This window comes from Podarcis muralis, chromosome 8, assembly GCF_964188315.1.
Source record: "Podarcis muralis chromosome 8, rPodMur119.hap1.1, whole genome shotgun sequence".
Lineage (NCBI taxonomy): Eukaryota > Metazoa > Chordata > Lepidosauria > Squamata > Lacertidae > Podarcis > Podarcis muralis.
Window position 1 is genome coordinate 23733688 of NC_135662.1, and position 15998 is coordinate 23749685.

At 39.1% G+C, this 15998-nt stretch overlaps 1 protein-coding gene across 11 annotated transcripts in view; it reads right to left on the reverse strand.

The window, feature by feature from the left end:
* The window catches only part of VPS13B (vacuolar protein sorting 13 homolog B), a 357629-nt gene that overhangs the window by 237194 nt on the left and 104437 nt on the right, over window positions 1–15998 (reverse strand). For all 11 annotated transcript variants that reach the window (XR_013393869.1, XR_013393870.1, XR_013393871.1 and 8 more), the window contains exons 18-19: window positions 15718–15852; window positions 12767–12940 (exon numbers count right to left, since the gene is read on the reverse strand). Coding sequence is in view for 7 of the 11 variants with exons in the window: in XM_077932818.1 (XP_077788944.1) it covers window positions 12767–12940; window positions 15718–15852 (309 nt within the window). In the remaining 4 variants the exon portion in view is untranslated. The remainder of the gene's footprint in view (window positions 1–12766; window positions 12941–15717; window positions 15853–15998) is intronic.

The window sequence follows — 15998 nt, forward strand, 5'->3', positions numbered from 1 at the left end:
CAAAATGGTCAAAGGCCTGGAAACGATGCCTTATGAGGAACGGCTAAGGGAGCTGGGCATGTTTAGCCTGGAGAAGAGGAGGTTAAGGGGTGATATGATAGCCATGTTCAAATATATAAAAGGATGTCACATAGAGGAGGGAGAAAGGCTGTTTTCTGCTGCTCCAGAGAAGCGGACACGGAGCAATGGATCCAAACTACAAGAAAGAAGATTCCACCTAAACATTAGGAAGAACTTCCTGACAGTAAGAGCTGTTCGACAGTGGAATTTGCTGCCAAGGAGTGTGGTGGAGTCTCCTTCTTTGGAGGTCTTTAAGCAGAGGCTTGACAACCATATGTCAGGAGTGCTCTGATGGTGTTTCCTGCTTGGCAGGGGGTTGGACTCAATGGCCCTTGTGGTCTCTTCCAACTCTATGATTCTATGATTCTATGATTCTATGATTCATTCATTGAGCTTTAGCCCCACTTTGAACAGATGAGAATACAGAATACATATGAACAGCTGAAGTCTAAAAATCCTTATTATCTCTCTAGAAATCCTTGAATGTAACACAGTTGCTTCTGTCTTTCTGCATCCACTATGTGTACTATGATATCCATAAAGCTCTAACTCTTAACGCCTTTAAAGGCTGAAATTATTTGGTATGATGTAAAAAGAATAAGCACAGAGAAACTAAACCATCACATTCAGTTTCCTTCAGGGCCCTCCCTCAGGTAGAAAACGCCAAAAATAATAGATAATAAATATCAGGAATGGAAATCACTGTGGCATGTCATGGAACCAAACACATTGTTCTACCTCACAAAACACCCAAAATTGTCAAAATTGCTCTACAACTCAAAACAACAAATCAAATATCCTCATTCTGCTTTGCTTGAGGAAATGGACAGACTTGGAACAGCCTGAGTACTTCCAGTCAAATTCCATGACACTGGCTCTCTGGAGATGCAAAAGGAGGAAGAAAATTTGCTTCTGAAACAAAGACCAAACAGTTGGCCAACCACTATTTAGATAACTTCTTTGAATTGTTTTTCCTTCTTCTGCTTTCCCACTTTAGGGCCAATTTTCTTAAATAAATCCCTTTGAGGAAAAGATTGTATTTTGCACCACACGAAGCACACTGTTGGATATTGAATAGGTACATATTTTCCTCAACTTGTATCATTATTAAAATTATGTGCCACAGTACAATAAAAACATTGAACAACCTTTTTTGCTCTTATATTTGGCTTTCTAGCTGCCAAAACATTGGCTCTGGATATTATCCTGGTTGCACATGTCAAAAATGACAACTCACTTGTCAAACTTAACTGTAATTGAGTTCAAGTTACTGAAGGAGTTGCTTATGTTTGTAGACAGTCACAAAGAAGAGACAAAGGAGAAGAATAATTATGTAATACGGCCAATTAAACCTTGAAGTTATATAAACTGACCAAGTTCACAACTCATAATGTGACTAAGGAATAATGAAGCTAGTCAGTAATTAAACTGATCATGTCTCCCTGAAGACAGAAACAATAGACACCAGCTAGTAGCTGACTACTCACTGGAACATTTTCCAGCTGTTTAAAGCAAAGACTTCAGAATGCATGCATGCATCTTATTTTCCCAGGATTTCAAAGTCCACATGCAGGCTGCTGCTCAGCTATTATAAATGAGTAATTCAAGTAGGGCACGACTACATCTTGTATTAACTTAATAAAGATGTTTCACTCCAAATACATTAACATTTGTGTTTAGCCATCCCTATTGGAGGGTCTGTTTGCCTTATACCGTACTTTACTAATAGTGGGAGAAATTAAGATAAATTATTTTTAATTCTTTATTAATTTTAGACTTAAGATTTAAAATTATCTGATAGTTTCATATGTTAAAATGCATTACCAAAAAATCCAAAACACATAACAAGTGTACCATTTTCTTCTGCAAATGTTGCCCAATAAATAAACCATCAAAAATTAGTATGCAAGTTGCCAAATATGTGCTAAATTACTTGTTGCATGCAAACAAATTACTACATTTCAGTCAGCAGCATAAAAAAGAGATATATTATTGCTGGGCTACATTGACAAAATATTCACCATTTAAGTAAATGAGAAGCATTAATAACCAGCATGGACTTCAGCACTAAATGTGCTTTTTGAGGTCCTCAAAATGAGCGAAAAAGAGGTGGAATGGAGGGCTTCCCTCGTCTGTCTAATGACTAGAAAATGTTTAGGTTAGAGGGATATAAAGCTTTCATACTCTCAGCAGTTAGCCTTAAGGACTTCCTTGTTCTCTCAATGGAAATAATCAAGTATCTATTATACAATCACAGCTGGAAGGCAAATTATAACACATACAATTCATATGCAGCTGCTTTGAAACCAGTTCATGTACAAATATGTACTAAAACAATCATTAATACCCAAATTTAGCAGTAATTATTAATAAGCAGAAAGAGGCAAGGGAATTTGAAAGCAGCTACATCCTCAGCTCCCTCTCAAATATTTCTGCCTCTCACATATATTTTACTTTGCCTTACTGGAGGTTCAAAGCCAAAAGAACCCAAGGGCTGGAGAGTAACACTGAAAAGTAACTGGGCCAATACCTGCATTTGGACATAAGAATAAATGAGAGTTTATCATTACAGGAATGAGTCTAAGGCTCATATACCCCCCACCCGGGCAGAAGCTTTCACATCTGCTGTTGACTAACCAAGTTTTACGTTTCATGCAAACCTAGACCAACTTTGGTTAGTCTTAACTATAGATTATTAAAACAAGCTATCTTTAACCCTAGGTTTAAAAAGCTGGTTTGTTTCAATAAACTATCATTAAGACCATTCAGAGTTAGTGTTTGGATAGAATGGCAAACACTGATTAATTGGGAAAAGGAAATGAAAGCTTCTGAATTCCTAATCACAGCCATGCTAGTGGAGGGGAGAGTCCACAATACCAAGGCTTGCTAAGGCTGGATCCTAACACTAGGTCATAGCACAATGATACGCCTGAATGCAGCCACTGTGTTTACATGCAAAAATTGGCCTGACTTTGGGCCTTATTGTAGTTTACTGTGAATGAGCAGTGTGTTAAGTGTTCATTCCTGCTTTGTCACTTCCACAGCCTGAGCTGGATAAACTCTTGCTTCACAAGAGGAGTCCAACCTGGCCATTTTTATTTTAGAGAAAAAGCAGCTGTGCAGTCCCAGTCGGTTTGGCATTAAGGGTGTAAGAACCTTCATTATAACCAAACATGGGTCCAAACATGTTTAGTCGGAAACTCTTTTCTGATAATTTGAATCCATTGATTCGGGTATTACACTCTGGAGCAGAAGAAAACAAGCTTGCTCCATCTTTCATATGACAGCCCTTCAGATATTTGAAGATGGCCATCATCTTCTCAGTCTACTCCAAGCTAAACATAGCCAACTCTCTCCCTCCCTGAGGGTCATTCTCCCTGAGCTCATTCAGAGTTTTAGTCCACCTGACCTTCTTCCTGAAAGTAGTAAACATGTGCAATGTTTGGAATGTGGAGCTATTTATCTGCCACTCCAATTAATAAGTGTAAGGAATGAATGTGCCTGTTTCTTGTTGCCACCATCTCACTTCTGTAGTAGGAAGTCTATATCAAAAGAGATCTGGTGTAAACTAACCAAAAGATAGGAGCTACCCTTAGTGAAGTACTTTGTGTAGCATTGACCAAAAAGCAGACAAGGGAATGTATCCAAACAGAACTGAGAATCCAGATGTGGAGGACACAATATATTGAATAGCAGACACAGAACTGGAGACACCACTGCTAACATTTTATCAGGTTCCCCACTCCTGTCCTAAATTTCCCACCAGTCCAAACTACAGTGGTACCTTGGAAGTCAAACGGAATCCGTTCAACTTCCAAAATATTTGGGAACCAAGGCGCAGCTTCTGATTGGCTGCATGAAGCTCCTGCAGCCAATTGGAAGCCGTGGAAGTCATGGTGGACGTTCGAGTTCCAAAGAACATTCGAAAAATGGAACAATCACTTCTGGTTTTTGAAACCAGAACGCTGGACTCCCAAGGCATTTGAAAACCAAGGTATGACTGTAGTTCCCTCCCTGTCACCACTACTAGCTCATGGAGACAAGCTAAAATTCTCCTCTGCACTTGAATGGCAAAAGGATCTGAAATCCTTCAGGAAGGGACTAACGAGGAAACAGAAAGGCAAGGGGAACTTCTAGCTGCCATCATTCTGCAGTTCACAGTGGCTGCATTGGTCTTCTCCTTCCCTGCACTTAGATAGCAAAAAGACCAGCAGTCCACAGGGGAAGTCAGTAAGGAACACACAGCCATTGCCAGCAATTGAGGGAATGAAATAGCAATGGAAAAAGCCTCAATGACCTAATGAAAGCTGCATGGGGTGGGGTGAGGTGGAGAGGATATGCTACCTCAGAGCTATGCTATTTGTTAGAGATGGTAAAAATTGCCTTAGTGTAATTGCGCTGTATTATTTCATATATAAAGTGCCCTGTGGGTCCTTATGTATCATGAAGCAGGATAGAAATTTGATAAATAAATCAAATAAATAAAAAGCACAACAAGGGAAGGGTTTGTACATTTCAGTGTATGGGTAGTAGACCTGGTCCTGGCAGATTATTGAGGCTACAGCCACTACAATGAACAGGCACAAAAATACAGGTACATTCCATAAAGCATAGAACTACATACACAGAACTGTAGTGCATGGAACTAACTTCCTTTGTCTATAAAACCACCACTATTCCCTGATTAACCAACAGTTGTGCCTATGCAGAAAGCTTTGGAATTGCACTATAATATGCCCCTAACATAAGGTGCTACACTCAATATGCCAGCTAGTTTGGAAAACTCAGCAGTGGCCAGAGGATTGGAAATCAGTCTACATCCCAATTCCAAAGAAGGGCAGTGCCAAAGAATGCTCCAACTACTGCACAATTGCACTCATTTCACACGCTAGCATGGTTATGCTTAAAATTCTACAAGGCAGGCTTAAGCAGTATGTGGACCCAGAACTCTCAGAAGTGCAAGCTGGATTTCAAAGGAGCAGAGGAACCAAAGACCAAATTGCAAAAATGCGCTGGATTATGGAGAAAGCTAGAGAGTTCCAGAAAAGCATCTTCTACTGCTTGATTGACTATGCAAAAGCCTTTGACTGTGTTGACCACATGGCAAGTTCTTAAAGAAATGGGAGTGCCTGATCACCTCATCTGTCTCCTGAGAAATCTCTATGTGGGACAAGAAGCTACAGTTAGAACTGGATATGGAACAACTGATTGGTTCAAAATTGGGAAAGGAGTACGACAAGGCTGTATATTGTCTCCCTGGTTATTTAACTTATATGCAGAATTCATCATGCGAAAGGCTGGGCTGGATGAATCCTAAACCGGAATTAAGATTGCTGGAAGAAATATCAACAACCTCAGATATGCAGATGATACAACCTTGATGACAGAAAGTGAGGAGGAATTAAAGAACCTTTTAATGAGGGTGAAAGAGGAGAGCACAAAATATGGTCTGAAGCTCAACATCAAAAAAACTAAGATCATCCCATCACCTCCTGGCAAACAGAAGGGGAAGAAATGGAGGCAGTGAAAGATTTTACTTTCTTGGGCTCCATGATCACTGCAGATGGTGACAGCAGTCATGAAATTAAAAGATGTCTGCTTCTTAGGAGAAAAGCAATTACAAACCTAAACAGCATCTTAAAAAGCAGAGACATCACCTTGCCAACAAGGTTAAAGCTATGGTTTTCCCAGTAGTGATGTATGGAAGTGAGAGCTGGACCATAAAGAAGGCTGATCGCCGAAGAATTGATGCTTTTGAATTATGGTGCTGGAGGAGACTCTTGAGAGTCCCATGGACTGCAAGAAGATCCAACCTATCCATTCTTAAGGAAATCAGCCCTGAGTGCTCACTGGAAGGACAGATCCTAAAGCTGAGGCTCCAATACTTTGGCCACCTCATGAGAAGAGAAGACTCCCTGGAAAAGACCCTGGTGTTGGGAAAGATTGAGGGCACAAGGAGAAGGGGACGACAGAGGACGAGATGGTTGGACAGTGTTCTCGAAGCTACCAGCATGAGTTTGACCAAGCTGCAGGAGGCAGTGGAAGACAGGAGTGCCTGGCGTAATCTGGTCCATGGGGTCATGAAGACTCGGACACGACTAAACGACGAAACAGTAACAACAACATGCCACTAACATAATCTGAAATTGCAACAGGAGCAACACAGGAAATGCATTGTTTCTCACTTGCTATAGGTAGCTAGATCACAACATTTCATAACCCTAAAACTGTCACAGATTTTTATAAGCTAGCAGATGCAGAAGTGATTTGGGGCTGAACAAGGTTCTCTGAAGTATCCAAAGCCCCTTTACAGAGTACAAAAGAAATCACTTACACTTGTAGAAACAACTTAAAGGAGATTATAGCTATTTACATTAGCTAAACCTTTCGAATAGCTATAATTTAATTCTTATGGCTGCTATTGTTTCTAAATCAGCAAGATTTCATTTTTAAAGTCCTGCATTTGCTCATATCCCTTCTGTTTCTCCTATTTAATCTTTATAAATCTGAAATGCTGAATTTGCTGTATCACAATTTCCATAGGAACAGAACATTACATCATAAATACAGAACTATGACCTCACCACAGGATCTGGCAGGAGGAGAACCTGCATAGCATCAGAAAAAAACAATTTCTTCAACCCATAAAAGTATCTAATAGCAACTATGAAACACAGACCCTAATTCAGAAACATACCACAGCAAAGCATGTACTAATTCAATGACTGCTGTTGGAATGTTGTTGTCCCTTTAAAGAGGTTAAGCATGTGTGTGTGTGTGTGTGTGTGTGTGTGTGTGTGTGTGTGTGTATATATTACTATCATCAGGTGCTAGTGCTATATAGTGTGAAATGGCCTGGACACCAAGTACCTTAGAGATTACTTCCCCTTGGACAACTGACATAATCAGATGGGGCTCTTTTCCTAAACTCTGCTCTAGACAGACTCATTCTGTATTGGTTTGGAGCTGGGCTGCATGTGTGTGCATGCACATTGGTTGACAAAGCTGTGAAATTTCTTTTCCAAAAAAAAGCCTATCAAGAAACACCATCAATAATAGAGCGCAGGTTAAACTCTATCTGTTCTGCCACACCTCCAAGGAAAGTAAATGGTGCCACAGCCATTTTATTTAGCATTTATGTGGTCAACTTTCTGTTATTGCCAGTGTATTCTGTTATATTATGTACATTTTTTTATTATTAGTTTCACACAAAATATGATGAGATATTTCCACACAGTGCCATCTGGAAATCTCCCTAAGAGAGACAGAAGCAATTTAGAAATTGTAGATGGCTCTCATTCCTCATGGAGATTATGGACAATGAACTATCAAATACTCATCTTGATATTATTTTTACCTAAACAAACCCTATGTAAGAATTTAAACTATTTTAAATCTGCTCTTCAAAATTACAAAAGGACATTTTTAAGTCCAACTGATTTCAGAGGGACTTAAATTCAATGAGACTTTAAAATAATTACTGTTGGCTTCATCAAACTTTACAGGACTCTTACCAAGCATTCAAAGATAAAGTAATGAAAATATATCAAATTCTGTGGGAAAGATTAAATTATTCCGTGCCCCAGTGAAAATACCTTGACCACGGAGTACTGGCAGCTATCATAATACTTTTGAAATTATTCATATTAAGATTAAAGACTATTTTGTTCCTCTATTCCCACAACTGACTGGTATGGTAAAGAGATCAATCCCTACTTTCAGATGTAACATCTTTAACATTTGCTCTCTTTCTGTGCCTGTGATTAAATGTAACATTTTGAAATCCCAAAGTTCTGAGAAAAGCATAAATCCTTGTCTCACAGCTGCTGTTTGACTCTGAAAACACATGCATTTTCTTTTCAAGCTTCGGCCATCAAGAAATCCCAATAGACTAGAGCTGGAGAACACCTGTATCTCTTCATTTAGTTCCAATAATGGCATATAAACTTCAAAATTACAAAAATAGATGCTATGTTCAGCTGCAGTTACATTTTGCTCCTAATTCCCGTGAACAAAAATGCTAAGAGCATGAAATCATTCAAGCAAGCTCTGTCAGCAGGAGGATAAGATTTTTTTTGCACCAGAAATCCAGTGGGAACGTGATAGAAAACTGGCAACAATTACAGATAAAGTACATAGTTAAGTCCTCAGGGAGAGAAGAGGAAATGTAACAAGATAGATGGGTATCATTTTTATGCTTTTATGCCCAAATCATAAACGTGAATTGTCTTTAATTACTACAATGTTTTAATGCATTTATTGTACATTTAAAAAGCCCATCAGTTAATGTATTAAATATTTTGATCATGTGTGTTTACCTAATATATATATATATATATATATATATATATATATATATATATATATATATATATTTGCTTTCGTAGATTTTCACGGGTATAGGAATGCAGGTTTTGGTGTCCTCGGGTGTCTTCCCGTGTAAAAGTTGGGGTGTCTAGGCGATGTTTCGACGAGGTCTCACTCGTCATCTTCAGGCTGGTGCTTTCGGCTTCTTGTTACTGGAACAGAGCAGGATCTCAGTGTTTGAGTTCCTATAAATACTGTCGAGGAGGTGTGGTGTATAGCCTCCAATGTTCTGGGCAGAGAGGCAGTTCCCAGGCTAGTGTGCCTTTTCTTCTTTTGTTCCTTAATTGCTTGGGGGATATCTTGAGTGATTTCTTGAGTGATATCCTGAGTACCACTTAGGTGGGTCATTAGGTATGGATTAGTTGCTAAAGCCTTTGTGTCTTGACCTCTTGAACTTTGTGAAGAGTTTTTCTGAGAAGATGGCTGTACTGCATTTAGTTGTGCTCTGGCTTGGCTTCGTGTATAGGGGCGAGCTGTGGTTTTGTGGCCTGTGCCAGCCAGATCTGTGTAGGGATTGCAGGGGGGTGCAGCATCCGGAGGTGCCACCATGGTTTGGCTACTGGATGGTGTCTGTAATTTATCTGTGGAGAGGGTCTGGGTTTGGGTCTGGTGTGGTTGATTGGTGATGGCGTTCTGTGTGCCTCTGGATCTGGTGTCAGTTTTTGTGGGGAGGGCTAATTTCCAGATGTCTGGCAAGCGGGATGTGTCGTCACGCTTGTTCATGTTGTGAGGGTGTTTCTCTATCTCGATGGCTTCCATGATTATTCTCTTGTGGTGATGTTCCATGTTAGAGAGCAATTTGGAATCTGCAAAATTAATTTCGTGTCCTGTTTCTTTCATGTGTTGGAAAAGAGAGGAAGTTTTTTCTTCTTTTTTGACGGCATTCTTGTGTTCTGCGATACGTGCATTTATTCGTCTGTTTGTTTGTCCAATGTACGTGGCTGGGCAGACTTTGCAGGGTATTTCATAGACCCCTTGGTTTTCCAACTGGATTTTATCCTTGGGGTTTCTGAGGATATTGGCTATTTTTTGGTTGGCGCAAAAGGCTGTTTTGATATTGGAACATCACCACAAGAGAATAATCATGGAAGCCATCGAGATAGAGAAACACCCTCACAACATGAACAAGCGTGACGACACATCCCGCTTGCCAGACATCTGGAAATTAGCCCTCCCCACAAAAACTGACACCAGATCCAGAGGCACACAGAACGCCATCACCAATCAACCACACCAGACCCAAACCCAGACCCTCTCCACAGATAAATTACAGACACCATCCAGTAGCCAAACCATGGTGGCACCTCCGGATGCTGCACCCCCCTGCAATCCCTACACAGATCTGGCTGGCACAGGCCACAAAACCACAGCTCGCCCCTATACACGAAGCCAAGCCAGAGCACAACTAAATGCAGTACAGCCATCTTCTCAGAAAAACTCTTCACAAAGTTCAAGAGGTCAAGACACAAAGGCTTTAGCAACTAATCCATACCTAATGACCCACCTAAGTGGTACTCAGGATATCACTCAAGAAATCACTCAAGATATCCCCCAAGCAATTAAGGAACAAAAGAAGAAAAGGCACACTAGCCTGGGAACTGCCTCTCTGCCCAGAACATTGGAGGCTATACACCACACCTCCTCGACAGTATTTATAGGAACTCAAACACTGAGATCCTGCTCTGTTCCAGTAACAAGAAGCCGAAAGCACCAGCCTGAAGATGACGAGTGAGACCTCGTCGAAACGTCGCCTAGACACCCCAACTTTTACACGGGAAGACACCCGAGGACACCAAAACCTGCATATATATATATATATATATATATATATTTTAAAGCCACACTGTTTTAAGTCTAGACCCTTTTAGAGTTGATGGCATCTTGGAGCTGAATTACGAATGAGAAATATGGGCAACTTCATTTTGCCCTCTCCTGAATGGGGAAAAAAAAGTGAGGCAGCAAACCTGGATTTTATGCCCATCCCTTCCTTTCCAATTAACCCCACTGAACAAAATTAACCTTTACAAAGTATGGAAGTATCAAGTAACATTGTTGTTGCTGCTATAATTTATGTTCCTGCAGATTGCAGTATGGGACTTGTTCCTTGTACTTTGGGGGAGAAGTAAAAAAGGTAATATGTGAAATATCCTACCACACCAAACATTATTAGGATGCAGAAAGGCCTAGATTTTCCCATAAAAAATTAAGAAAGAAAAAGAAGTTATCGCTTTGAAAAGTATGACCTGTTGCATTGCAAATACTTGAAACAAATTTATAGTGTTGTTTTTTGCATGACTTCTACAGGATTAACAAAAGCAAAAAAGATCAAACTTCAACATTACTAAGGAAATATGGCATATAGTTGAATATTATTGCAAAATCAAGTTATTTCTTATTACATTATACATGCACAATTGGGAGATTCCCATGCAATGGACTCCAGTAACTAGGAACAAAAGCCACCTTGGGGTGGTGAACAAATTTTCCAAACTACGTAAGTAAAAATAAAAAACTTGTGTTTTAGTATCTTATGGTTTGATTTGGTTTATTTCAATCTGCTTTCCCAACTCATTTATTACTTTTACTGTCTCATTCTTTCTGCAAGTTAAACAGTTTCTGAGTCTTCACATTCAAAACTTGTTACAACCAACCTTCCTGATTGCTTTTGCCCTCTGAAAACAGGTGGACAAATCAGGCTAATTTGCAAATATGAAATGCAGCATTATGTCTGAGTATGTATGCTGCATATCACTAGCCTGAAACCACTTCAGATGGTTAAATGAAATGACAAGGGAGCACTTCCTCTCATCATGCATCTTGGTCTGATCTAAAGCGGGGGGGGGAGGCTTCTTTCAAAAACTGGAGGCAGCTCTCAATGTTTAAAGAATATATTGAATTACTAACAAAATATGCTGAGCATGAGAGTTAAAACCAAAGCCTGGCTTTTTTCAGCCAATTAAAATTCTTGGATTCCATCCTCATTTTTCACGCTTGCCCAATTAAGGGGTCTCCATGACATCCTGCAAACAGGTATGATTTCTTGTAAACTGCTTAGAGGTTTCATTACAATCAAGCGGTATATAAATTTTGTTAAATAAATAAACAAAATGATGGAAAGCGGCAAGGAACGGCTCAGAGTTGCCACCCAACATTCAAAATGTGTACAGCTAAAAGCAAGACTAAAAGCTAAATACCTAGTTTGCACAGAATTCTAAAGAGCTCCTAATAACATTTCAGTCATTTAATGTAGCAAACACTTAGACTGTGTTCACATTTTATGCTAAACCATTGTTTAGCACTGCCTGAGCAAGCCTGAGTGAAATATCAAGCTAACTTGCTCCCCATTCCTCTTTCACCTCCCCCACCCCCAGTTGGGAGGAGGACTTCAGTGGAGTTTATTCTGACTGTTACAGAACGCTTTCTTAATGTCATGTCTGAACCAGAAATCCTGGTTCGTTTAACAAGTCATCGTTACGAAGTATGGTTTGAAGTTGACTTGCTATGAAATCTATTAGAGAAGAAGGGGCAGCATGAGAGCTCAACATTTGGCTCAGGCTTGTCCACATAGCACTAAAGTAGTTGCCAACCTTTTGGGGCCAGTAGCTCCACCTGGAATTTTGTGAAAGTGTCATAGGCAGCAGACACAAAACAGCCGTTGCAGGAGTTTCTGCCACATTTAAGAGAGCAGAAAGAGAGAGAGAAACACAACATTGCATGGGAACGGCCACAAAAAGAAAAGGAAAAAAGGCACCTACCTGTAGGTCAGCCACTGCTGTGCTCACTGACAGATAGAAGCTTTTTGTATCCCTACTCAGTTCAGAAAAGAAGGAGGGTAGGTGCCCAATCCTGGCATCCAGTGAAATGTGGGCATGTTTAGGGGTCAGCATAGGAGAGGTCAACCAGTGCAGAAACAGAAACTCATGTGCATTATGGGTTTCAAAGGAGATTTATTCAAACATTTCACAGGCTTCGTAAAAGGGACTGGAAGGCACATTGGAACCTGCCAGGCAATGGGCTGGCAACCCCTACAGTAAAGCATGAATCATATGCCTTTAAAAAATAAAAGTAGCACAAGGACAATATATATGCAGAGCAACCCTGGACCGTGTTAAGATACTATACCTTAGCAGAACACAAGAAGATTCCAATAGCTGGCTTGAATTTCAGCTTTCCAAATGAGATTGCAGTGCCTCTCAACGTATTTCACAAACAATGTGAGAAACATGTAGTTTCCCTTGGCTTCCATCGGTTCCCTTAACACTCTTTACCATCCTTCTGAGTACTATATTAGATACAGGAACATAACATAACGAATATTTCTGATAATTTCTGCACTCACCAGAATTGTAGCTGTAGTCTTTATGTTGAGGGATCTGAATTGTGAAGGCAAACAAATCTGGAGCAAGGATTGACTCTGGCTTTCTGCTTTCATTAAGCCATTTGCTGCTGTATAAATCTCTGGTATCAGATGGGCCTTGAATTAAAGGGATCAGCTTCTCCTTTCCACCATCTCCTAAGTGTATTATAACAACAACATTGTGGTTTAGTGAATAGATGTTCAGTGAACCTCAGAGAACTATATAATCACAATGACATTTATTGTATTGAAGAAGCCAGATAACACTGCCTTTTCTATAACTAAGGACAGAAATAATCTGCAAATAATAATTTCCAACAAAATGGTCAGAATGTATTAAATAATTTGCATAGGTTAAAAGATGGTATCAGTAGTTTACCTGCAAACATTTTAAGTATATTCAAAGTATTTCAGGGCTATGTTCTATGTTCTATGGAAGCATTAAATTCATTAGATTTCAGAGCTTCAACATATAAAATAAACATCTTTAAATGTTTACTTCTCGGTGTTACTTGAACACATGAGCTCCAGTCATACATACACTCACTTATAATAGAAGCCTCCTCAAAATCAGTTTTTGGAAAGAGAACAAAAGTGTCATGAGGAGGCTATGGAAGACTACTGAAGACTTTAGTCTATGAAGACTAAAGGACAAAGATAAGTGAATCAAGGTCAGGACTAATCTGCCAACTGGCCACAATGCTGTGGTAGGTTGAACATAGCCTCAGCCTTATTGACTTTGTAAGGTGGAAGGCAATTTCTCTTGAAAGATCACAGAGAGCATATTCACTTGCTCCAAATAATTATTATGAATGCTTCCTTATGCATATGGGACTAACTGGATAAGACAGCTGCTGGCTGCCGCATCCACTTGTCAAAAACTAGGGAAACTGCCCCAAAGCCAGGAGAAAAATATTTTGAGAGGACTGAGAGACTGTCCAATACACTGCTCTCCTGATCAGCTACATACCTGAACAATACGGAAAACAAGAGAAGGGCAAGGCCAATCAGTGCAAAGACTCCAGATTTATTGAAAGATTAGCTTTAAAATGTATCTGAATTCCCAACACATTTGAAATGCCTTCCTCAGAGGACATTGTACTGCTGTTTCACAGTGACAGGTCATAGAAAACACTGTTCTCCCCAACTTAGGCTGATTTTGCAGTTTTGCCATTTCAATATTGTAACTGGGTGGTAAGCAGCAAACCGTGAGGGTTGACATGGTGTGTAACCATGGCAACATAAACTAACTAGAAGAAAACAGCTTTTTCCATGACTAAACTACTCTATATCCAGTGTCCTGAGGAAGAACATAGGAATGCCGAACATTTTAAAACCAGTTTTTCAATTTTCTGACATAAATCTGATTTATCAATATGGTCAAACTCTGAGGTCAAAATCATAAAATCTGAATACATTGTTCTCTCTTTGGCATATGTTTTCAGTATGAAACAGTGATTATTTGTAGATTTTACCACTCACTTTTTGGGCTGCTGATACAGAATTGTATGTACCTCACTTGTTTAAGAGATGCTGTATGTATAATTTAGCATGGATATCCCTAGGGAATAGATGGCCAGACTGGTTGTATCCTCTTTATTAAATATGGAATTACTATGCCCACTGAACAGCCATAGGAGGCTGGAATGTCTAGCCAGCAGGTGAAAATGAGCTGCCAAAATTAGGGCTCCTTATTTAATGTGTATTGAATCAAAATGGTGAGATAAGAAACAAAAATTATACTGGTTTTGTCTGCATGATATTAATAATACAGTGACTTATAAGGTAGTATTATTTGCAGTGGGTGCAACTTAGTTTTGATCACAAATGGTGAATAATAAGTTATTAGTCTGAAGGAATAATTATTTGATTTGATTAATAGTTGAAATGTGCGTAAGTCAACTATATTGTTGCGAATTTACCTGAACATTTGTTAATATGCTATAAATCAGTTTTCTTGATTTGCCATAAAAGACTGAAGCTAATACTTCAATTATCTCCTTTTGCACAAATTGGCTTTGGCCTTTTTGTCATCTTTCTGCTGTGAGGTGTTGCACTCCTTCTGGTTGCAATTATAGGACTGGCCTCATTTATAGGGGCCTTAGGGAGAAATCAGAAGCAGGGCTTTTTCTTTCCTTTTTTGTCCAGCAGCAGCAAATCTACCTAAGGAGTAAATTATAGCAGGTGGTACACTTTCAAGTAGCCATGTTGTTTTCTCTTAACTGGATCCAAAATAGGCTTTAGCAATTGATTCCCTGCCCCTATTTTTTTCTACTGATTTTTAACTGAATCTTATGTATTGATCATTAATTCTAAGACTACAATCATATTCTGTTAGGGCACTTATATTTATCTAGTTGTCATTTTCTCCAGAGGCATAAATTGGAAGCTCTTACCTGACATTTTGTGATTTTTAGTCCAAAAAACCACAGGAAAACCAGCATTCAATATATTTAAGCACAGGTACAGAATCCATCCAATTTTAGATATAGGTAATACTCAGCAGAGATCTTACATTCATATGCAAAACAGTTTAAATGTTGTGCACTTCATGTATCTGGCATTACATAACATTCGAGGAAACAATGTTTCATTTCTTCCCCCAAAAACTTAATCATTATGGAGATGCAGAATTCAATTTCTACACTCGCATTCAGAGTATTATCAAGCAGACTCTTGATTTTGACCTGTGTTGATTTTGAATGCCTTTAAAATTGTAGTGACCAAAGCACCTTAACACAGTTTCTTATTTTTTACCTTTGACGATGCCATGCTACATCATCCTATCCTGTTTCTAAAAACAAAAAAATTAAAAATACATCTGATTCATAGGAACAATGAATAAATTCTTGTTTCAGTAACTCTCCTTGTAAAAAGCAAGGCCAATTCTCCTACACAGGCTATAAACTTTTACATGGTCCAGCTGCACATACCTGGGGCTTTGGCACAAATTTTTATTGATCCCATGGTCCCAGAGGCACATTTGACCAATGATGTGCTGCAGTACTTCAATTCAACATTCTGGATTGAGCCCTCAAGAGTTGGCAGGGGATTCTTAGATTTCACACCTAATAAAAGAAAACTGCAAATGTACTAGCCTGCTGAATTTAAATATTTTTATATTCTTTCACCAAGACATTTAAATTTAATTATACTTTAATTATCTGCTTTACAATATTTTTGTTTGGATTCTAAAGATAATTTATTTATAGTA